Source organism: Daktulosphaira vitifoliae, unplaced genomic scaffold, assembly GCF_025091365.1.
Source record: "Daktulosphaira vitifoliae isolate Bord-2020 unplaced genomic scaffold, ASM2509136v1 Scaffold_4, whole genome shotgun sequence".
Taxonomy (NCBI): Eukaryota; Metazoa; Arthropoda; class Insecta; order Hemiptera; family Phylloxeridae; genus Daktulosphaira; species Daktulosphaira vitifoliae.
In genome coordinates, this window is record NW_026099575.1 from 12490774 (window position 1) to 12517156 (window position 26383).

The window sequence follows — 26383 nt, forward strand, 5'->3', positions numbered from 1 at the left end:
ATAATTTTTAAATATTACCGTAAATTATTAAAATTAAATTAAAGATTTTCGCTCTTAAATTAAAAAATTTACTAATACATTTTATATTGCACTCGTGAAATTTCTTATAACACTTTTCAAATTAATACTTTTATATTCATTATTTTTCATAAGTAATTCATTAGTAGTTCACACAGGCGCAAATTACTCGATCGGACAGTTGTGGTATCGTAAATTTTTTTGAATTTAGGACAAAATTATGTAAATATAAAAATATCCAATACGAATTAAGGATACAAATTTAGATATTTTTGTTAAAATATCATTGTTTGATTAACATTTAGGTATTCATGTAATATGTATGTATTTATTTTAAATCACAGCAAATCACAATCGAATACAATTTTTCTAATTTTATTTCAACATTATTTATCATAAGTAATTTATATATATATGGAATATTTTATATAATTTATTGGTTTTTTTTAAATATATACACCGAAATATATTACACATTGACAAATTAATGTTAATCTAAAACTATACAATTTTTTACAAAACAAAGATAAAGAAATATTACTTAATAATTTACAATAGTCATAAATAGGAACTAAACAATGTTATGGAATTTTATCGTCCAATAATTAACATATTAATTTAGATAGCGCTTTTACCAAATTTATCATTAAGATACAAATGACGTTTATCTTTTTACAATTTTTATAAAAAGACGTTCAAAAATAAACTAACGGTTTATATAAAGTGCAATCTTTACAAATGATTATTTGTCTTAAGCAAGTGTTCTCTTTTTTTGTTAATTCAGTACTTAGGAATTATTTAAAAGAATTTTACTACAATATTTACACATTTTATGGTAACTGTTTTTTTAATATATGGAACTTAGAATGATATAAACAGAATAACGAGCTTTTAACTACATTGAGTTTTTAAAATATTTTTGAAAAAATTAATAGAATTTCGAAAGATGATTTGGAGAGACCATTTTTCTGCACCGAAAAAGTTCATTAATCAATAAACAGAAAATGCCAAGTGATAACCAATTTATCTTGGACTTGTTAATAAAAAAATTTAATAGTTACATTGGTTTTGCTTTGATGGTTTGAGGAAAATGTAGTTCGCTATAATAGTTAAATCGAAGTATCAAGGACACAATTGTTATAAAGTCGACAGTAATTTTTTTTGAATAGGTATTAGAAAATGAATTGTAAATGTTACAAATTGATTTGTAAATTAATGATCTTTTTGTAATAAAAAAACTTAATTGAACGTTTAATGAATTCAACATGGAAATGCTTGATATATCTGTGTAATATTTGTATATTATGCTATTTAAACGTTGGATTCGTCGCACTTGTAAACGTTAATACGCATTTTTTAGACATTTGACGCAGTTGGAGAGTTACTGGTGCTGCTCGTTCCACTGAGGTGCATGTCTTGCTGGTGCTGTTGAGCCACCGGTAACAATCCTTCACGTTGTCGTTTTTTCTGTTTCATTCTTCTGTTCTGAAACCATATTTTTACTTGAGTCTCATTGAGTTGGAGTGCTGACGCAATCTCGATCCGTCTTGCTCGCGTCAGGTAACGGTTAAAATGGAACTCTTTTTCTAATTCCGTTAGCTGTTTGTTGGTGAAATTCGTACGGCCCGTGTTGTTCATCAGTAGCAGCGCCGCGTTTCCGTTCATCACTTGTGATCTGGTCACCGGCGATTGGTTCAACATCAGCTGTTGTCCGCTTCTATTGTCGGAAATATGACCTTGGCCAAGCATAAGTCCGGCCGCCGTACTCCCAAACGTCGCATTAGCAGTTTGGTTGTAATCGGTTTTGAGTGCTAAAAGATAAAAGTCATTCATAAGTTTTTTTTTTTTTTATTTCAAATAATAATTATTTGAGAAAATTTTATGATTATCATTCATAGATTTCCTATGTACACGTTAATACAATAACTGCCATAATATATGTGTTTATTTTTTATTACACTGAAAAAAATGATCAAAAGTTTTCCATACCTCATTATGGAATTTTAACGCGCATGTTAATTTTACACGACCATAATGAAATTTAGACTTAAAGTAACAAACATTCGTATACAAATATAACATTTTCACCACTCATTGTCAATATTTTCCTAACATTGTACTCATTAAAATCTTCTAGTAGACGTATGTGAAAATTCGAACATTTTTTTTTAAAGTATAGCTCATTTTATTTTGTCCTAAGATGTTTATGAAAAATCTAAGTAATATATTAGATTTTTCTTTTTTAGCAGCAGCCCTAAAAGAATTGTTTTAACGTTTCCCTTTGGTTTTACTTTGCAATGACCGAAAAACTTTAAATGTGTTTTCACGTTTAAAGTTTATTTATTTTGGCGGTAAACAAACTAAGTGACCGATGGGTAAACTTTTGTAAATTATTGTAACACATAGACATTAAAGAATATGAGTTGCTTTTAACTAACAAAAAATATGTATTTGTATTTATGTAATTGCAGTATAATATCTTGAAGTACAAATATTTCTAGAAAAATTATAGCTCGTAAGTTATAATTTATTTATTAGGAAACAAAGTAAGACAGAAAAAAATCAATCAATCAGATTATTGTATTTCAACGAATTGAAATGTTTCCTAGAAATTCAATGTCTTTTTCTCATATAATAGGGAAAGCCTGAACAAAGAGGGTAGGTTTAGTTTAAAAGCAAAAGTGAGTATGAAGTGTTATTGACAAACATCTTTTAATAAATAATAATATAGTAAAATTATCTCGAATTTTAAATTCTGCTGTTGGAGTTAATTTTATATTTATCTGTAATTAGTTAAAGGAACTTTTTTTAAAAATTATAAATGATTCACTTTGTCTAAATACTCCTATAAAGTGAATAAATCTTATTCTAGAAGTAAAAACCTTTAAATATTAATATTTTATAGTGATTTATTTTTATTAAGATAAAATTTACTTGCATAAGAATCCCACTGGCACATTTTCAATTAATAATTGTTACTTGGTTATTATTTTAGTTAACAATGTAAAACATCGAAAATGATTTTGATTGTAAAATAAATTTGAAAATATATCTAACTAAAAATTCTTTAATCAATTTCAATAATAGATACTTTCATAACGGTTTCATCTTATAAAACAATATTAACCCGGTAAATTCTAACTATTCACTTAGCAAAACTCTTATGCCAGAACTGATTTTCGTTAAATACTTTCAATTATAATTACAGTAGGTTAATTACATAAAGATCATTTAATATATAAATTAAAAAATGTATAATTACTTTTATATACGCAAAATATAATTCTATCAATTGTTTTAAAAAGCATAAGTATCTTTTTTTTACTGCAATTCTCATAATTCAAGTATTTGCATATATATTTTTAAAGGTTCAAAGAATACCTTGTATGCTTTACATTTATTTTTAAAAACCAATAGTCTAAATACAAAATGTTAAGTTGCATATTAATACACCTATTGAGTTTGCAATGCTATTTTGCATACTTTGTGTTTTTTTGTGTTATACCGTACTATATTAAGTTACCAAGAAAATCAAATCATGTATAATTTTTTTTTTTTACAATTGTCACAAAAAAAAATTTATCAGCATCTCCTTCTATGCTAGTTAAAATTTATTACTAATTAAGTAAATGAAAATATAACGTGTATAATACAAGTGCTAAGAATATAATAACAAATGTTCTTTCTGTATACACCGAGTTCATATTTAGTTACTTCAGTGTTCATTCTAAAAACTTTGAATTTTCTCACAGAACAAAATAGTTTTACATTGAGATTTAAATTCATTTGAGAAACGTTCTCCAGTTTAATGACATTTTTTGTGATCCGTCATTAAAAATCTTTAATATTTCATTTTTATTTAGAAACTTAAAAAGCTATAGAAATGTACAAAACATAAAAATACCATAAAAATGATCATATTATAAGAAACTATAAAAGTGTATAAAATACAAGAAGTCATAAAAGTGTACAAAATCAAAAAGCCATAGAAATTATCAAATTCGAAGAAGCCATAGAAATGCTAAGATTTTAATGAAATTATAGAAATGCTAAAATTTTAAAGAAGCTATAAAAGTGTACAAAATACAAGAAGCCATAGAAATTATCAAATTCGAAGAAGCCATAGAAATGCTACGATTTTAATCAAACCATAGAAATGCAAAGATTTTAATGAAACCATAGAAGTGCTAAAATTTTAAACAAGCCATAAAAATGATCAAACTATTAGAAGCCATAAAAGTGTACAAAATACAAGAAGCTATAGAAATGCTAAGATTTTAAAGAAGCCATAAAAGTGTACAAAATACAAAAAGCCATAGAAATTATCAAAATACAAGAAGCCATAGAAATGCTAAAATTTTAAACAAGCTATAAAAATGATCAAACTATTAGAAGTCATGAAAATGTTATAATTATAAAGAAAACATAGAATATCTCAACATTTTTTATGAGATTATTGTTCAGTAAAATTAAAAAAAGTGTTTCAAAACATGCTTTTCTAAATTTTGTACATAATTTTTTTCTTGAGACTCACAGTTATATTGTAAATTATAAAGTTGTGTATGAATACTTATAATACCTCGTGGTTTATTAACCAAAGCTAAGACAATTGAAGTTGTATGTGGTTTTAATATTACTAAATGTTTACATCATGTTCATGAAAATATATAGGATATCAATAACTATCTGCCTACTACAATTGAGAATAGCTCTCAATACTTATTAGAACTTTTTTTATAACTTTTTAAACATTCTGTATTAAATTTTATGATCAAAGTGTAGTTTTTTGTTTAGTATTTAACTAAAGGTGTGAAAATATTCATAAAATAATTCATGTTGAATTTTTTTTGTTGCATATTTTTGGTTTTTTGGTTCATATTATTGGTTTATAAGTGCTAAAAACTAAGTGATTTCGTGGCTCATGTGGTATCAATTGTAAATTTGTGATATACTGTTTTGATTATCACGGCCAACACATCTGAGACGAAAGGGTGCACTTGTATTTGTTTTGACTATTTATTAGTATACGATGTATATCATAAACGCGTAATCTGACAACAGCCATGTACGTTAAAGATTGTATACATACAGGTCGCTGTAAGTATCGATTTGAAAAATAAATCGTGTTTTATAAGCCCACAGACGATCAAAATATTAAGAGCATCAATGTCGGATTAGTGTATAGAAACGCCGGACTCATTAGAATACTGGAAACATCTAGGAGCCATAAATGGAAAAAATAAAATGGTCAAACCTGTCAAATACTACACGGTTTTCTCATTATTCAAACGACATTTCAGTAGTGCCTTTAGGGTGATGTTCAAATTACGTTGGTCCGATTTTATATTATTCAGAATCAATGAAAACAAAATGTATTCATAATTTTTCTTTATAAATAGGTAAAATTATAATTTCATATTATCATGGATTTCAAAGCGATTATATTAAATTTACTAGTAAACAGTCGAATTTTACACTTTGTGCGTCTAAATATATTTTTTAAGTACACCTCAAAGTGGCGTGTCCGATGACTACGTTTATGTATCAGCAGTTTTCTCGGGGGAATTGTACTCCCACAGCACTGACACCCTCAGTTGATACGTGTATAACAAACAAAAGTCAAAAGAAAATGTACATTGTGCTTAGGGGATGGTTGTCCTTTAATATACCTTGTTTGTGATTGATGACTGGGTGGACATAAATCGAAACAAGCGTTCTAGACTAACGTTAGATCTTCTGGAAATTTTATTTTATTTACGATTTTTAAATCTATACATTTTATTAAAACTTAGCATTTAATTTTTTCTTAATTAAAAATAACAATTTTTTTTTAGATTTCAAATTCAAAACGCTTATATTTTATGCTGGAAAAGTTAATGTAATTGCGAAAAATAAAAATTTATAACAAATAGAAAACCTACAAGCTATTAAGTAATAAAATAATTTGACTGTTTATTTTTTTTTATATAAATTATTAAACAGATATTAAAATATATTTCATTCGAAAATTAAGGAATTAATACATACGATTGAAACATAACATAAAACGATTTCATTTTAATGAAACAAAAAGTTTAGTGATGACATATGAAACATTTTACTTGGTTACACGAAAAATAACTTTAAAATTATATAGCCAAGACAATGATTATTACAATGTAATTTTTTTTATGACGGCAGAAATATTTTCAAGTTAATATCAAACTTCAAAGCATTTACACATACAACAAGTAAAATTAACCAGCTAGACACAAAACAATTTCAGTACAGAAAAATCGAAGCAATATTCAGTATGGAAATTGTTTTTTAATGAAGTAAAATTGCATTATGTTTGAACTTAATTTTATTAAAAACTTTTATACCCCAAAGGAACATTTACCAAATGATGTTTCGTGTAAAAATGTTAGACGACAATAACCTGAACAAATTTTAGGATAAAGACTGACGTTGCCCTTAAATGAAACGAACGTGTCTTATAAACACGGGCGTTAATAACGTCGAATTAAAGTTAAGTTGACACGCGATACATCACAACCCTTTAGAAAAAATAGGATATATATATATATATATGTGTGTGTGTTTGCGTGGCATCTCACACTTGTGCCGCGCGCCCGTTAAATAATCAACCGAAACCCTTTCTCTCAACGCCCACTTGATCTCTTTCTCTCATTTTTGTTAATATCGCCGCCCCGCATTTTGAAACGACCTATTCTCCAAATCGTGCGCAATGATCCCTCCGAATAGCCGTTCATCACGAACTTACAACATTAACAGACACGGCGACAACAGATATCGTGTATGATAATAGTAATCGGTTTATATTACACTGTGCTGACTAACGATATTTGTCAATTGTAGAGTGTATTTAACACTCGGTGACGGATCAGGAAAACAAAGTCGATTGAAATGTATTTATTTAATCTAAGCCTACGGATGTCGTATGGGCCGTGTCATATTTCACTGTAATAATTTAAACCCAAAAGTTGCACTACTAACAACGCTATTAGTTTTAAATTAAGAAAAAAATACTTACTTTTTTGTAAATGGACTTCGGTGCGCCAATCGGAAACCGATCACGGTCATCATATTTAAAAACGCGTTCGGATTACAATAGCGTTTGAGAAATTGTGTTTTGCAAGGTCACCGTTCCAACGACCACCCGGTACATGAAACACGTCCAACAGGTGACTCTAAATACGGACTTTTATTTATGAGCGTCGTGTAATGTTTTGACAGGCGATATTTTGTTCATCTTATGTGTACGCGCGGGGGATTTGTGGCCAATGCATTTTTCGACCGGGTCCCCCCGAGGGAATCGATCGCGGCATTTTCAGAATGCGTGTCCTGTTGAATGCATTGTTTGTGGACTGACTTGGTCCGTCTGACTGTCTACATATTCCCCGAAAATTCCATTAGAGCCGACCGCTAGAAAATATCCAATCGTGTCGTGACAAATGAACAGACGGTTATCAAGTGCAAAGTGTTTTGTACTTGTCATTGAACACCATTTACGAGGTGTTGTGTACAGTGAACCATTTAAATACTGTCCCACACTTACGTAGGCTTGCTGTGTTGTCCTGCGCTCACAAGATTAAAGATATATTTTTTTAATAGAAACCCATAGTTCTCTACGGCGTTTAGAAAATTTTGATTAATTTTATTAATCGACCACAAAAAAGAAAAGCAGAGACGGCCTTCTCCGAATACAAAAACGCCCGTTGTTGATAAACATCTCAAATACGATCATATTTCATTGGTATGAATTATTCAAGCCACTTAATAATATTAACTTGTACGTTGTTATAACAACTTAGTTAGCAAATTTCGGCATGGAATAATGCAAATATGATAATTGCAAATTACATTACAAAATCGACATCTATTATAATACGAATATTATAACGCTTGAATTGAGCAATCAAACACACGAGTACTAAATAGTATTTGAGGCCAAATGTCAAGTAAATATTACACAGATCGAACCGATTAGAAGTATGAAGGTGGGTGCGCGGATGTTTTGAGCTTGAGTGTTGGTTTGCCTTGGGTTACGTTGATTGACAGGAGATAAAGCTAATATTTAAAATAATGTGGTCTCGTTTAGCCATTTAAAATTATTCCCATGCATGAAATATGACGACTCAAGTAGTGTTATAATAAACAATTATTTTTTAATGCGCTCAATGAATTAACAGTTATTTAATAATTATAAAGCATCGGCACTAATTACTTATTTATTATATTTTTTACGAGTGACAACGAAAATAATAGGTTTATAATGAATTGTGTACAAAATAAAACACTTTTTTTTTTATCCAACATTACTTTGTACAAATGAGACAGACAATTAACTATTAATCTATTAAAAACAAAATATGTGTAATGTACTTATTTGTCAAGAAAATTTAGCAACATTGTGTTATTACTTTTTGTTGAATATTATCAATGTTTTTTTTTATTATAAACACACAGGAAAACTTATTATTAAACAGATCGCTAATCAGTTTCGCGTAGATATATTTTTCAAACGGCAGTCGCACACATTTTAAAAAAATTGACTACTGGAAAAATATTGGAAATCTAATACGACTGGCATCGGTCCAATACGAATGTGCTCGGTGTTCATTATTGTAATTCGGTTGGGTGTCCACTGAGAACCGAATTAATCTGAATAACCGTCGGGTATTATACGGTGAAACGTGGCGCCTGTAATTGACGACGACAGTGGAAAAGTACATGGCACTGCGCCGTTAATATGACGTGTACGTTGTTCAGATATCTTGCCAGCTTCCCTCGGCGTCCGGTTTTCAAGTCGCTCGTAAGTTCTCCATTGGCCTTATCTAGGACTGCGTCCACCGTCCGGTATGACGTACAACACACACTCACTTTATACATTCCCGCGGTCGTGGTGAACTCTCATGACATGATATGTTAAAATGCCCGTGTTTTCATATATGAATATGTTTTTTACATTATTTCAGTGTTATCATTTTTCTCCCGCGTGCGTCCGGGACAAGTTTAACATTATAATGCGCGCGTCAAACGTTGGTACGGCTCGAGAACCAGTTTGCCGTCGTCATCATATTTGGATTGGACTGTCGAGCGCAGCACTTAGTCCGACAACGACACATTCACCAACACACAGTGTACGTCCACCGAGTGGACATCACATCGCTGTTATTTACACGGCCATTGGGGTAGCCGCTCCGATCATCTGTTACGGTCGGGGACGCTAATGTCGATGATAATGTTGTTTTGCTGGTAGCCACCGCGCCATGGCCCGTAAGCATATCAGACGGTCCACGTACACAATACGCAATTTGGCGAGTCACCGATGGCTCTCGGATGGCGTCCCAGATGAAAAAATATGCGCTCATTTTTACACACGAGCTAACTGGTTTCAAGAAAATAAAAAAAAAAAAACATTTAATAAAATTAATAACCTAAGAAACTCTAGTGTTGTCATATAATCATCCGTGATTAATTTACACGGAGTATCACTTAATGTCGTTCATTATAATATTATTTATTACGTGGTCGCCGGTCTGTCGGTTACACCTACTCGTTTTATGCGGTTACAGTTGAAGTAAAAATTGTATTTGATTTGAAATCGATACTTTAAAAGGCGCACCGCTCAGTAAACAATTAATCTGAGTATTTTCTTATCCAAGCAAAATTACAACACAAACAATATTTATAACCGTCAATAGCGTTTACATCACCGCTGTAGTTGTTATTCTAAGTGTTGTCACGAAAACATCTAAGAAAAAATCGTTTTTTCCACCTCGAAAATGTATATACAATCCAAAAGGTGGCGATCGAAATAAATTAAACTCGAAGAAGGTTATCGTATATGATATTTGAAAAATATTCACTCGAGTGCAGACTAAAACACTACTTATAGTTTATTTACTCCATACAGTAGCCAATGCATATGCGTAGCGTGAAAATTGTGCAAGTGATTTTTAATTAAACTCAAAAAAATGGTACGTGATAAATTATTATTATTTTTTTAACACAAAATTTAACTGCTCAATCATAAGCAACCATTTAGGGTTAATGTTTTTGAGTTGTTATTTTACAGAAATTAATAAACGTTTAAATGTTAAGCGCTTTCGCTGTTACACAATTCTGACACGAAGTACATACGAAATTCAAACGGTACGCGTGTCAAACGTTAAAGTGCACAACTCAGTCACTTTACGTAGTGGTCATGTAATTAGAATTGAATCTCATTGATGACGAGACAAACCAGTTTAGCACTAGAGATGCAAATAATGATACACGTCAATGTACCATTAGTATTGGCAGATGTTGCTAATTTCGATATTAAAATTGAGAGGTGTTGCCACACAACGCGCCATGTGTCATAACGGCCATTTATTCCACAACACCTGTTAGTTTTAACAGTCAAATGTGTATTAGCAATTATTTAACAATTTAATTATTCTTTTTAATTGGCTGTATATATCAATCTGGTACACTTTGAGGTCATTATATAAAAATCGATAAAATGTACGCAGGTAAATAGTTATGTTATGTGTAAACCATAAAAGCTTTTACGATCGTACTTTTACAACGGCAGTCTTATTTCCGGTCGGGCGATTTGCATTCACGCGCTGATCCAAACGGTTTTATTCTTCATATTTTGTTTGAATAACAAAAAAAAAAAAAAGGTTCAGGCGATTTTTTTTTTTTACTGTTTAGTTAGAGCACTACTACTTTTTGGTGGATTCGTTTTAATTTAATAAAAATTCGTGCGACACTGGTTCGCGTGACTTTGCGCGGTCTATACGCTACCGAGTACCGCGTGTGTATTTGAACACAACAATAATGTTGCGCTTGTGACGCAGAGGAGTTGTGGCAGTGAAATGTTCTAAAATTAAAGTGTACACACACATAGACTTTTACATACTTGCGGTGCGCACCTGACAGCCCTGACCACCGGCACCGCCGTCTACCGCCTGTCAGATGGACCGGACCGATAAGCAAAGTCGGGGTGCGCTTACGCACACAACGCGAGGCCGCCCGACTAATGTTCGAAGTGAGTCCGCCTGTCTGTCGATTTCGTAATAAACTCACGTGGAAAACAATATGTAAAACAACCGCAGTGGCGTCCGTACGGTCTGTTGTACGAACACAATCGACCGACTCGGGTAAACGACAACTGGAGATTTTTCCGCGGCCAACGAATTATCGACCGCCAAAGTCAGTCGTTTGCGAAGATTCTGCAACACAACACTTTGCGCGGTCGTTTGCATGACAATAACGTGTCGGCCGAACAGCAGCGTTTGTTCGGCTAAAAGCACTCGGCCGTCGCGCTGATCCCGACCGCGTTTTTCACAGTGTCTTGTTTGTGGGTTATGCAAGTCGTCCGCAGTCAATTTGGTTAATGGCATTTGGTAATAGTCGAGGGTCTCACTTTCCGGGGTGTCGACTCGAGTTTCCAGCAGCCGCCCCTCTCCTCCCCGTAATCGCCGTGTCGTTAGTGCCGTCTGTTTAAACATGCGCGTGTATAATGCGAGCCTACCGGTTCAGTTGGGGTCAAAAGCAAAAACATAATAGAAGGAAAAAAAAATACTTTGACGTCGTTCAAACGGTGCGCTTTCAATGACGGCATAAATATTGTGCCAGTGGAGTAAAAAATCGATTAAAACGTCTAAATTGTCGCACAATCGGCGTAATCGTATTTAATGTACAGAATAAACGTTGGCAGATTAACTCGTATAAAACCGTCCGTGTACATAAAAAGCGGCTTCCACGGGCACACTTTGTCTCCCACGAGTACGCGCCTTCGATGAATTTTTCTAGTGCCTCGGCTACGTTATATTTCAAATTTGAGCCGTACACGCACTCGCAACAGGTTGTCATACTTTTATTGATATCAAACTACGCGGGTGGTCGTATTATGAGATTCGCGATTAAAATACTCAGATTAGCCAAATAAAAATATCATGTCAGTATGACATAATGTACATCGTCGTATTGGGTGAATAGGTCACTTGCACAATGAACGATCTGCGCCTTCTATACAATTGTGTTTTGACCTTATCAATGCGGAACGTCATTCAATATTATTTGACGATTTCAAACGAATTTTGAAAATATTTCATTCTTTTTCGGTTACTCGTAGCGTGGCAAAGTGCTTTTGTTTAAGTATACAGCTTTACTTTTTTTCCTCGTGCAATAAAACATCAGTTTGGTAAGAGTATAGGACGTTTTGATTCAATCGAAAACGTGAATTCCGGTCCAATGAAATAAAATGGAATTGTCAACAAAAAGGGTCCGTATTTAAAAAAATAATAATTACGCGTCCGACCACTATCCGAAAATGACGTTTATAAGAACTAGGGTGTAAATTAAAACTAAAAAGTGCGGTGTTCAAATATAATAAACAAGCGCTATTTGCGTGCACTCGTTTCGTTTTTTCCTGCGGTTATCCTAATACTCAAAAAAGGCACTATCCCCCCGAGTGGCCGATTCTAATTAAAACATATATAATTATCGACGGTAGAATAATAATGCTGTTTCTTTGTACACACGACTCGGCCATTAAAAAAAATCCGGCAATTTTTTTTCTCCTAGTCTACAAAAAGATTACTCGAATAAGATTACCCGATGCACTTGCGTTGTCAAACCAATGTTGACTCGATTAATTAGCGGTAAAACGATTGAATCTGTGGACTACTGGCCAATTACAACCAGCGGTATTGATGTCGATACAGTTTGGTGTTGCGGCCGCAGTGTAATAAAAAATACGTGTTGTTATCTGCGCGTGACGGGACGTCCATTGTCATTGCCCAACCGACAACAATGAAACGCGTACAAGCGATTCGGTTTGTTTGGTCAGCAAGGGACGACTGTGTGTGCGTATGTATACGATTACGCCATTTCATTGTGAAAATCGGATCACGTCACTCGGCCGGGAATAAAGTGACATAAACGTACACATATTGTATATTCTCGACCACACTCCTTCCTGCGGTGGTCGCACCGTTCCCAACCCTCTCGCTTTCTATCCGTGGTGTCTCTCTGTACCGTCGGTAAACAAACGGAACGCGTTTTTATCCGCGACGGTGTCCCGTCGCGAGGCAACGGAACGCCGCCGGCTAACGTACCACATTCTTGTTGGACCCGTAAAGGTGTACTCGTGTAACAACAATAATGACAAAGACGAAAGAAATATTTTTGGCCAACATCTTCTAAACGATTGCGAGCGGTCGCACGTGACCCTATTACCTCTACGTTTATTTGCACAAAACATTGATGTGCCCTAAACCCGGTTGTGTAACATGGTACTCCTCTAAACTAGTGACCACCGCATACCTTTTTCGTATATGTTTGTGTTCCCACGGTTCGAGTGGTATAACGTACTGGAAGTCGTTCGAAAGGATTGACCGGAAAAATGGATTTCGAACGGAGAGGGAAAATAATTATTGGCGCGCAGGGAGGGCGAGTACGAATGAGATAGGCCGGCGAGAAGATCAAGTACGACGCGCCGCGATGGCAAAAGGGTTTAACAATTACGCTCAATTACTTTTTAAACGATGGCTTCGCTTATAAGCCATGCGGTCGTTAACAGCCAATTATTGATGCGCTTCCGCTGCCGCGTTCCGATCGATTCAATAAAAACGTCGCCCTTCCAGTACTGTTTTCACATAATACGGTACACACACTATTGTTTTCTACGGTACTCTGAAAACGACATTAATATTGTCTCGCGCAGTAATGACTGTTCTCAATGGTTTTCGACAAAATAACGTTTGCCGGCCACACTAATACACTCGTATCGTGTTCGTTGCGCGTTTTCATTAGGAACTTTGCATTTGAATAGTATTAACTGCACGTCATAAGCGAACGACACATCTAATAAACGACACCAACTCGAATTTTTTAATAAGTAATCAGTATTTCGATTGACTTTATTCGTTGGAGCCAATCACAACTTATAACAGAAAACGATTAATGTAACTGCGACCTTTCTTGACGTTAAAAATACTGAATTTTTATGATATATATTATGCAGTTCTCCGTGTAATAGAGACTTGTTCATTTTTTAAGAATAATCATTTTTCCACTAGAGGCACTACAGTCGTTTCGATATAATTCTATTTAAAATTAATTAATTCCAGCGACTGGACCGTACTGTATATAATTATAACGCCAATAGATTTTTAAAAAGCTGCCGACTCTTATTTTTTATATTACAAACAACGTAAGATATTGAAAGATAAAATGATAAGCTAAATTTTACTGTCATCTTTTTTGCACGATATTTCAATTCTAAAAGCCCTTTTAAAATTCTAGTAAAACTCTGTCGATTGGACATTGTTCACATAGTCTCAATTTTCACCGACAAAATACTATGTAAATATAGTGATTATTGTGTTAGCCATTAATATGATCAATTTTTTTACTCGAGTTTTAAATATTAAAATGTAGAAATAATTTTAAACATCCCAACCAGTTTCTCCATTAGAATTAATGGATTTATTTTTTCTCGATAAATGTTATTATTTGGTAATGCTAAATATTCGATTATTCGTGCTTGAAAAAATGTTTGAAAATACTGTAAACAAGAAATTTAAACTCACGTCTCAACCATTAACTGAAAATCCAATATTTTCACTTGTAGTATGTACAACCTACTGCGCGATCATTTTTTAGAAAATTTAACTATGTAAAAAGTATCTGTTACAAATTTAAACAACTCACCCGCTGGCTTAGGAACGTTTCGTTTGACTTGCATCCATTTGTATGTTGGCACCGCCGTTGGCGCGACAGAACTGTGCTTTTGGTGCTGAAGCTGATTCTGAGATGTACCATTTTGTCCGCACTGCTGTTGCTGTTGCTGTTGTTGGTGTAAGTGATGTTGATGAACTACATGTTGAGGTTGACTAATCTGGTGCTGTTGGTAGGTTGCCGTGTCCTGATAAGGCGACGAACTGTCTTGGGCACCAAAACAATGGGGAGTAACTTCTTGTTTGATACGGGGACATCGTTCGTCTGTCACCGGCGGTGTTTGCTGTTCGTGGAGGTGATGATGTTGGTGATGGTGAGGGTGATGATGATTCAAGTGCATATTGAAAAAAGCGTTGTCCACCGATGTACCACAATAAGACTCGGTGTCTTCACGGCCGTAACTGGCATACGGTTTGCTTCCATATCCAACTTCGTCAGTACCGTACGCCCCGTAATCGTGACTGTGGTGTCCAATGTTAGCCGTCACGGTACCGCCGCCAACACTACAGTCCAAATTCGTGTAACTCAAACCGTCTGAAGACGTGATGATTACGTCCGCTTCTGTGGCAGCGGCCGTTTGATGGTAACCACCGTCGGTAGGCTGCTGCGTCGGATCGGACCCGTACGCACCACCGGCGGATGCGTCGCTGTAGTAAGTCCTGTAATCTGACGTACCGTTCTTAGGATAATAGCACTCGGCGTACACTGAAGTGTCCAGTGGCGGCCTTCCCAAGCACTGTGGATCGTAATCCAGTCCACCATAATAATCGTCACCCATCGAGTGCGTGTACATGTTGGCGGCACAAGTATTTGAGTTGTGCATTCCCATGTTAGGTGTCTAAAAAATTATTTAAAAACATTAATTTCTTCACGGGCACAATTTTCAATAAGAAAAACTAAAAAGTTTGCTCTTAGTTTATAATTGGATTGACGAAAATTTGGATTACCGAACCATATCGTATCACAAACCAATCTACATTGTTTGGAATTTCACTTTTTACATTCAGTCACTAGAGTTCATTTTATACGATATTAATACTGTAAAAATCCAATCAGATTTCAAACACCTACATTAGAATATCATAATAAACTCGGATAGTAAAAAAATAAAATATGTTTGCAATTATTATAAAAGTAAGCCTTTTGTGTTACTTATAAAATAATTATAAAAATACAAGTGACTCTACAGCAAGACATTTTAGTCAATAATCATAAAAATGACTAATCGGCGTGACCCACCGAAATACTCAAATCGCCTCAAGTACCTAAAAATGTAATACTGTTTATTTTTACAGTTGCAAGCATCATAAATGTACTTTAAACAGCTAAATTGATAATTTAATTAAAATAACACTTAATTTTGAAAATTTGAATAACCTAGAAGTACAAATGAGTTTTGCAAGTTTTGGAACATTTTTGAGATAAATATTTAAAAATGGCATTCTTTGTCTATTGCAAAGTATGTTTTTTAACAAAAAAATACACCAAAGTATCTTCAGGAAATTAGGCAATAATTTAGAACAAACATTTTTATTGAGAAATACATATATTTTCGAAAAACCATGTCATGCGTGTTGTATGCTTTTTACTATTAAGATTATATTTTTAACACAAAAAACCATCTTACGATTGTTAAAAATTTAGTAATATTATAGCTGTTCATAAACTAATTGCTACGTGTATAATTACATATTACTTTTAATATTATAACCGGAGAATATTTATTTACGTGACGTCATTGGCATTTATGTTTTAGTAATTTTACTTGCTGATATTCAATAAATCTATGACTTTAAAACTATAATATTTTCTAAAAATTATCATTTTAAATTATGTAGCTTATTCTATATTTAGATGCTAAAAATTCAACATATGATATAATAACAAAAAAATGATTTTAGTGGTATTAAGTATACAAAAATTGTTAAATTTGCTACTAAATCCTTTTATTAAAAACAAAAATAAAATTGAGTTGATAATCAGACTTTTAAATTGAATTTAAAAAAATACATAATCTAATAAAAGTTATTAACAATTGAAAACACTTGAGCATTATATTTGAAAAGAACATTTACTACAATAACTTAACACTAGGCAGAAATTTTACTTGATATATTGAGAGTAATTGGTAAAAAGCAAATTAATTATTATTTATTATTTTAATAATTATTAATTCATTAGAAAAAAGTCGAATCCTTCATCTTTTCCCAGCCGTCGGGCTCGATGATGTTTTTAATGGAGTAAATTGACGTATCTTAGCTTAATTTAGGTAATGATTAAATGAACTATCTTTGTACTAAGCAATTAAGAATGAGTAACTACTTGCTCCTTTAGGAAATGTTCGATGTATTATTCAATATTTATTTGGTTTACCGTGTAATTTAAAACAATTTGAGTGTAAACATATTTTAAAGGGTAATCCCATTAGGTATTGTACTGGATGATTATTATATTAATTTTTTTTTCTAATTGAGATATTTCAACTAGTTTTTAGCAAATCATTAAATAGTATGCTTATAGAAAATTTTTTTATATAGAAATTTCATATACAAATAACATACAAAAAACTATTGTCCCTACTTCATTTTTATTCAAAAGTTTTCCTATCATCTAATTTAAATAATATTTAAAATTACAAATAATATTTATTCGTAATGCATTTCTTTAGTTATCGCAATAAAAAAGTAGTGTTGATTGACGCTCAAGTTAAAACCTTACGCCGTAAAACGACAATATTGTATTGTTTAAAAAAGATATCAGTGCGATTTGAATAAACATATTTGTTCATTTAAATTTAAATTTTATTTTATCATTTTTTGGTCAAATTATTTTTAAATAATTCCAAAAAAGATTCGCAAATATTACTACATTTTTAACATTCAAGATGATCACATCGCCTGACATAAAATTATTTTTATAAAATATTTTTACCGTTTCAACATTTCATTCAGTCAGTTGAAATGAACTATCTTTTTATGCCAATAGGCTAACCCGTCTTTTAAAAAAAAGGTGTAAAAGACTGTTAGGATAACCTGATTGGTCTTATACAAATATATCTGGTTCCCTATTAGATATTGCCATTATTAAAAACACACTGCATACTAATTAGGATGCAAGGTGACTGAATAATATCGACTATAATTGTACAATCGTGTAAATTTCTACGTCTTTGAGGGAATAAAAAAAAAAAGTATTATGCATTAAAAAAACTGAACTGCATATAATATCATTCATTTCAGTTGAATTTTTAGTAAAAAAAAGAAGACAATCGCACTACAATTTCACGCAAATAGTTATTTTATTTAATGTTGTATTACGTAAGAGATTATTTACAATTCTGCATAACCTCCAAAGTAATAAATTGAATAAAACCGACAATGGTTGACAACATTATTAATTTGTGTATTAATGTGTAATTAATTTGAAGCTTCATCAGAGGATTTTTAGATAAAAAAAATGAAATTAATTATGATTAATTAATCAAAACTCTCTTCAAATTTGAAAATTCGGAGTGGTCGATTTAGAAAGTCAGAGCTTATCAATATCATTGTGATTGTTATCATTTTTACAATGAAAAAACATTGCGGTATATAAAAACTTGCCTTCTGAAATACTTTTTACGAATTATTTATTTATATATTCCTTGCATGTCACTACTTTGTAAACTATTACTAAAAAGTCAGCTCAAACTTCCAAGAAATGTTATTACAATCTACAGACGATGGTAAATTTTCAAAGTACAAAGTAGACAAAAACACGATTCGTACAACAAAACTATAAATAAATACTTCAGAATAATGTAAAGATTAAGTAAATCACGACATCAATGAATAATAATCTTTTAGTACTAGATTAAGTACAAGAACAAAATTAAAATGTATCATTAGAAACTAAAACCAAATGTTTGTATGGTCTCACGATACTGGTAATATTATTAATGAATAAAAAAGTATTCAATTAATATCAGAAAACATTTTTCGCGATAAAATTGATATTTCATTGCATTTTTTCTTTTTAAATTGACACACTTAACAAAATGGTTGTGTTAAGCATATCTGAATAGTGATACAACAACTATAAACTACTTGTGTGTTGTTTAAAAACTTTTAAATAACGTCAGACAAACAATAATTTACCGGTATCTGCATTGAACTATTTATATTGAAAAAAAAAAAAAATTAACAGTCCTTTTTTAATTTTAGCGATTGACAGATTTCTGAAATAATCCATTCAATTAACCATTAAAATTTTCTGTGGTCTTTTTTTTAAGACTCTCGTGATCTTGTAAATTCATGTCCGATGTTATTGTTCAATAATATTATGTGTCGAGATTGACGTACAAGAGCACAACGAGTGTCATTGACGACGACTAAGTGATGTCACAATGTTACTTTGTGAAATCGTTAGCACATGGTGTTTTCAAAGCCATTAAAATAACTTTTTTAATAAAAAAAACTTTTGTTTGGGCGGGGGGTAGTAATTTTTATTAAAAATATTCGAATTAAAAAAAACTTGTAAGTTTTACAATAATATTTACTAACACTAATTGAAACAACTACAAAAACAAAGTCTTAACTTCAAATTAAGATTTTTTTCCACATTCAAAGTAATATCTTTTAATCATTTTCATTTATTTTTTATGATTAAATAATGAAATATTCATTTACATTTTTAACTTAAAATTGTTTTTAGAATTTGAAATTTGACCCTTGTTATAATCACTTGGACAATTTTTATTTTTTAACAAGGAATTTTACACTTGAACACTTGTTTTGAATAAGATATTTACTACTTAATAGCAGATAAATCTTAAATTAGATTAAAAATGATAACTTCCAATAGTAATGATCACGATGTATAATTAATAAAACTGTTTTTTCTTAATAAATTATGTTTACTAACTATAGCAAATTTTGATATAAATTTAATGTCAACATTTTAACGTGATTTCTAAAAAAGTTTTATAAAAAATCCGATAAAAATACAACACATTTTACAAACATTCCAAATAGGGTCTTTTTCTAATAAATAATTCATGCAATTATCTTAAATAAAATATAATATTGTGTTATATTACTGCTGCATAAAAATGTCAGAAAATCGTAAATATATTTATTTTTTTAATATTAGACTCTCCAAATAATCATTATTTTTGTTATAAAAAACTTTCGGTTACTTTCAAATTTTATTAAACTCTATTGTTAGAATTACATTGTAAAACTCTATCAAAAACTAATTTTATAAAGCAGTATTTAATAATCAAATCAATGGCACTAATTATCTATAAATGTTTTAAACAAATCTTAGTTACAAGCATTCAAGTCTTCTAAGATTTACGTTTTTTTCTTAAATGTGTTAATTATTTGATATTTGTAGTTATTTTTTTTTTCACATTTAAGTTAAGCAACCGGCGATATAATTAAAAAAGTAAACTCTAGTTAAATAAAGTTAAATGGTATTTTTTTTAAGTGCCTTTTATTGTATTTCGCTAGTATGAAAGAATTGTTAAAAATCGTATCTCACCTGGTAGATAATCGGCCTGTTCATCGATATCATCACTTTATCCAATAGTAATAGCGGCGCATTCCACCGCGAACGATATTTCTAAACTTAATGACAAACAATATTATCGACTTTTTTTTTTTTTAATGTTTCACCATTAAAATATACAACGCAGTCGATTAAAAAAACAGTTTGATTCACTCGCAAAGTTCGTGTAAATGTATCCGATCGACAGAACGACCGACGGGCGAACTAACACGGAGCTGGTGCCAACTGGTTGCATCCGTTGCGACTAGTGGACGCGTGGCCGTCGCTTGCTACGTGGACGCGGCTTCGGCGGCGGAGGAGGAGTCTGCGCGGACGGATGGGTGGCGAAACGCCCGGCCAATGGGTGGACACCGGTCCATGGTGCACAGCATCAGCAGGCGTCCGGGTGGCACAGGAGGGTTTCGCGATGATCGATTACCCCGGGACGTCGCGAGAACCAATCACAGACGCAGCATTTGCACGCGGGCCACGTCCATGATGTGTTTACAACCCCATTCACGTTGTCAATGACCCACTTTGGTCTATTGTGTTTACCGCGGGAAAGCCGCTGCCGCACCAGTGCCATTTCCACGACGCGTGTTTGTGTACAGCTACCCTTAACAACACAATAGGCCTGATGTATAGGTCGGATTTACAAGGAGACCTATCGGCTGCGCGTTCAATGGCTTTTACGTATAGAGCCTCCCTCGAGAGAGTGTGAATTTCCAAAAATTATTTCATGTTTTTATCGCCATAACAATGCAAACCGACTTTGTAACGGTCCGATCGCGCACAACACTATTGTGGATATTTAATGCTGAAGTTTGCAGCCTGCCGATTGACTAATTCAATACATCACATTTTTTTTTTCTTGAACCAATTTGTGCATCAATAACTATGCAAAATCTAACGACTTTGTTCATCTTTTGTGTAATGCGAAAAATTTAACAATAAACAGTCTAGACGGAGTCTTATATTTTCAAATTGTTTGAATTTATAAGTAATATACATGTTTTCCGTAAAATTTTCGTAAAGTAAAAGAATTGCAGCCATAAAGGATTATTATGATTAGAGTTGTTTGATTGGGGCCCTAATTCCCATAGACGAATTTGTAATCCTTACAGATAAATCGCATTTAAATGTGGATGAAGACGACGTAATATGGTGGAAAATCTGTCAACTAGCACTGCCATCCAGACTAATAAAAAAAATAGTATAGGGTTACAGTCCCTATAGACAAATGTTCAAACTATACCCATGTCTTCAAGTGCTAATTGTGAATGAAACCTGAATTTTCAGGCCACTTATTATACATAATTTATGTTGTAAAACTATTTGATGTTAATTGAAAATCCAGTGAATATACCTTAATATAAATTAAGTGATGATATAACATACATAATGATTCACTGTAGTAAACAACCGGCCAAAAATAACTTAGAACCACTTATGATCACTCAGATTATACGAATATATAAATAATTCTCTAAACATTCCAAGATCTAATTATTATAAATTTTTTTTAAGTAAAAAAAATAATTGAAAATTGACTTAGAATGAAGCATAATAATGTGAAACGTAAAAATTATTCAAACCAACTGAGAACCTTTTTTAGTTTCGATGCGAAGCTAAGATGGTTTGGTTTTTTTTCATTGAATAATTTTTGTTGTACAAAAATAATAATTCATTATGATCAACAACATACATAATTAACTAATTGACTTGTAATTAAAAAAAAAAGCTGATAATGCAATTTTCTAATACATTAAAGATATTATATCTGAAAAAGAAGCGTCTAAAGAAGTTCCTACATTTTCTAATACTAAATGTAAACTAGAAGAATACGGCAAATCTTTGAAAAAAGCGTTAGTGCTCTCTCGAACATTTTAACGAAAAATTTTCGAGTTTTTCAAAGTCAAATAAACGTTATAAAAGTCATTCAAAAAATCAAAAGTCGTCGAACAAACGTTCAGTTGGAGGTGAATTATTCGTTTCATAAACTGATAATGATTATAACGGCGACGACGGATATGAGAGCGATAGACTTCAAAACGACTCTTTTCCTAATACTGTCAAACTATGGAGACGAGTCTATTAATATTTGTATTAGCTACAATTTTTCCCTCTCAAATAACATAACATTACAACAATACACACAAAATGTTATAATATTAGTCTATTGATATTTGTATTATTTTCTCTCTGAAATAACATAAAATAATAAATTATTACAACTATATGTATTTATGAAATGCTTTAATATTATATTAAATTTAAGTTATAAAAATGGTTATTTATTGTAAATTAGTTTGGCAATCTACATAGTTACAGTATCTCTACCATTTTATTAAACGTTGTATTATTAATGACGAGAAAATCCAATTTTATATTAACGTCGCAATAATGGCGACTCTCTCTATCGTTAAACGTGTCGTTCCTCCGAAAAAAATGAACTACTGTATCGACCATGTAAATATTAGATCATCACTGTATGAAATTGCTGATGAGTTTGGTAACCACAATGAACCAGAAGTAAAACATTATTTGAATGACGTGCACTGCTATAGTTAATGATAACTATGAATGTAGAAGGGAAGAACAAACAAACTTTTCTTCTAAGTAAAAAATTTCAGTGAATTTAGTGCGACGATTTTGCTGCGGATGTAGACAGTGATATCGGTTGCAATTTTGAAGAGAGTAAAGATGAAAACTAGAATGAATGACGCTCGTTTTTCTTTTGTTAATAAATCATATATCAAGTTTTTTTTTAAGCTGCATTATACTTTATTTTGTAGATAATTTCATTTACAATATTTTTCTTTTTTTGTGTATGTGTTTTTTTTATTATAGATTCTTTATAACGCATGCATTTTTTCATGTACTGTTTAAAAAATTATTAAGAAGTTAAATAATTCTTCGAGGAAACATAAAAAAGCATACATTCTTTTACACAAAACCAAATTCTTGTAAGTCATAATTCGAAAATACCTTTAAATAAATGTTTTGTGAAAAATGTAAATCGACTTTTTTTACCTATCCAAATATATTAGTATTTAGAACGTTATATTAAGAAATATCATTAGAACATCGAGTCCATTACGTTTACGTGTTAATTTTCATGGTACACCCTTTTTCTTATTATTTCAATCTAAATTAACAGTTTCATCGCTTAAGTAATCGTGTCGTGTTAATTAAACGAAAACACCCCTTTTAACATTAGAGAATTATAGTATATATATATATATTTATATAATCGGGTATAATTAAGAGAAACACCGATGATCGCCTAAGGGGTCTACCAACTGTCATAAATTATAGTAAGCCCGCAGTTAGTCTTGACAAATTGGCTTGTCTTTCTTCGCACGGGACAATCGTAGATGACGTCTGTGCCGGTTTGAAACTTTTTCAAGTTAAACTTCGAATACAGTTTACAGAGAATTCTACCAATTAGTTAAAATTAAAGGTCTTCTGATTCAATTTGTTCTAAAAGTTGAATTCAAAAGTTTTACAGTTAAACACTTGGGACTTCACGGATTGGAAAAAGATTTGTAAATGTATTTTTAAAAAAACGAAATAATGTTTGTACCGTTTTGAACTCTGGAAGTACATAATAATACACAGATATTCACTCGTGTGTTTTATGAGTTTTATATGAAGTAATTATGAAAAAAACGTAATACTTTGTGATTTGAAAAAATTTAACTTGGCGTCGAGTACACTATTCGGTTAAATCAGTACGATTTAACCTTGAAAATTATTGAGATATTTGCGTGTACTTATAAATTTAAAAAAAACCATTCAAACTATTATTACTGCGCGTATGTTGTATAGTTAGACGTCTCGGTGCATAATATAATCACATAAAATACAAGCGAATGCTTTAATAACAAGATAATTTCCAGAACTCGTTCACTTAAACGGCTGATTGATTATGTCATTATTATTAAACAAACGAGTACCGTTAGTTCGTGTTGTACTATCCATGTTATTGCTACGACAATCCTTTTTGTATGCATTGCAAGAAAACCATATTTTATCACTCTTGGGAATTTTTCGGTCGTGATGTTTAGTATGACCAGCAATTTTTGTCGGTTATCCCCAAGGAATTCGTCCCACAACCTGGCGATTCCAATAAGTATTTGTAATTCGATACGGTCCAGTCTCTGAGCCTACACGTATGCAAAGGGGAAAACAACCAATTGATATAAGCTTTCCCGCGGGACAAATATTTTTTCCGACAATATGTTTACATTGTTAATACACTGGGGTAAAAAACGAAAGATTGTCGTCTGGACNAATATGTTTACATTGTTAATACACTAGGGTAAAAAACGAAAGGTTGTCGTCTGGACCACACGCATTTGTCGACTTCTTAAGGTATCCAACTATAACTAGTGTAAAATAAAACAAAAATTAATTTTGAAAACATTTTGACTCTCTCGTCATCGTTCTTTGTTTGCTTATTTTGGAATGATATTCTGCAAGGATTAAATTTTTTCAACAAATTCGGTTTCGTTTATATTTTGCATTCCGCCAAATACAAGACGTTAAAAAACAATCTGTTCCTATTGAACTTAATGCTATTAAAGTGTCGAAAATTCAACGATAGCCGACGGATCGAAATGATATTATAAAGTTATAAATCAAACATATAATATTACTCAAACAGACGTCATTCTCTGGAGGCATACCGTGTAACAATGCAATCTGTTATGTGCGTTTGCATGGGATGTGACGTTATTGAAGAAGAATCCCGTCAATAATGTGTCAAAGGTGTACGTGTGTGCCATTAGAACAGATAACAATACTCTTTTCCGCCGCTGCCGGTTAACTTGACAGCGACCACTCACGCGTACATCTCGACTGCAGGTAACTATCCGGTTCCTACACATTATACAATTTACTTGGATATCTGTATTTAACATCTAATTCACACACTCATTGGGAGATCCAACATGTCCAGTACACCCTGGGGGTCTTAGATTTTGCGTAAACATATCACAGTATGTGCCCGTTAAGAATTGACGTGTAATTTTTATTAGTTTCGACGGATTTCATAGAATGCCAAGGTTTTCTTTCACACTAATTAGACTATCCTGAATTTCTAAGTGTTAATATGTTAACACAATACAAAGATCAATCACTCGCTGGCCACTAGAAATATTTTAACATTGAAGATTCTATCCAATTTTTGGTAAAAAAAAAATTAACCATAAAATTATACACGATTTAAGCGAAATATTGATAGAACTTTATATTTATAAGCATATTATTTTCCTTAAAAGTAAGTGTCTCTCAAAATGTTGGGTACAATAAAAGGCCATGCTTTGGCAAAATATTAAACATAAAATTACCTTTTCCGTCTAATAGAATAATAATTAATGTTTTACCCTACCCCTGCCCAAAAAAAGAAATAGTGCATTATAAATAATATGTGTTACACATAAATAGTTAAAAATTGTAATGTTTACTGTAACTTAAAATGATCGTTGTCCAAAAAAATATAACTACACACATTTTTAGCGGCTTCGTAGTGTCACCAGCATCTGTGATTATTATTAAATTGCCAGCTGAAGTGGTTATGTGTACACTCCAATGTACGTCGAAGAGGGAAATGTATGTGCGGACCAGAGGCTAGGGAGTTTTGTGCGTTGAACGTATAGAAGTCCGATGTGGTCATCGATCAAGTACGCTGTCAACCTGAAACACCCAGCGCAGGACCTGGGCATCCTTTGGTATATATACATGTGATATTATTCCGTTTTCCTCTCGGATATAACAGGAAGCCCGGGAGCCAACCAATTAAAACAAAAATTAAATAATTGTTTCGGGTCATTGCTGAAGATTGATGGAGTTTGGAATCGCCAACCGCGTCTCCATTTACCGAACGAACATTTTCTAAATAAGACGCTAACACAACAATGGTTGTCGAACAGAAGCAAGTTTCTAAAAAAATAACAATCACCATGTAAACGTAATTTTTGTATTGTTAAAAAAAACCAATAAGAGTAATATATTATAATAATATATTTTACACTTTAAAGACACTATAATTTAATGTTATTTTATTAACGTAATGTTATCACAAGTCGATGGG

The 26383-nt window shown here is 32.1% G+C and overlaps 1 protein-coding gene across 2 annotated transcripts; it reads right to left on the reverse strand.

Annotated features, from left to right (window-relative positions):
- Positions 1-463: 463 nt before the first annotated feature.
- Positions 464-26235, reverse strand: LOC126906023 (homeotic protein labial-like). Of its 2 annotated transcripts, none has more exons than XM_050686243.1 (3): positions 25802-26235; positions 14731-15595; positions 464-1829 (listed from the first exon to the last, which is right to left on the reverse strand). In XM_050686243.1, the coding sequence occupies exons 2-3, from the start codon at positions 15584-15586 to the stop codon at positions 1375-1377; spliced, it is 1311 nt and encodes a 436-aa protein (XP_050542200.1). In that variant the 5' UTR covers positions 15587-15595; positions 25802-26235; the 3' UTR covers positions 464-1374. The 2 variants fall into 2 exon arrangements, with proteins under 2 accessions (XP_050542200.1, XP_050542199.1); XM_050686242.1 differs by lacking the exon at positions 25802-26235 and adding an exon at positions 20281-21204 and having other exon boundaries at positions 465-1829.
- Positions 26236-26383: the final 148 nt, after the last annotated feature.

Bases quoted from the DNA above. Each gene is read 5' to 3' on its own strand.
- LOC126906023 (XM_050686242.1), bottom strand. From the start codon at position 20,313: ATGATATCGATGAACAGGCCGATTATCTACCAG. The intron at 15,596-20,280 runs GTGAGATACGAT...ATAATTTTTTAG, and splicing joins ACAGGCCGATTATCTACCAG to ACACCTAACATGGGAATGCA. The intron at 1,830-14,730 runs GTGAGTTGTTTA...TTTATCTTTTAG, and splicing joins AAACGTTCCTAAGCCAGCGG to CACTCAAAACCGATTACAAC.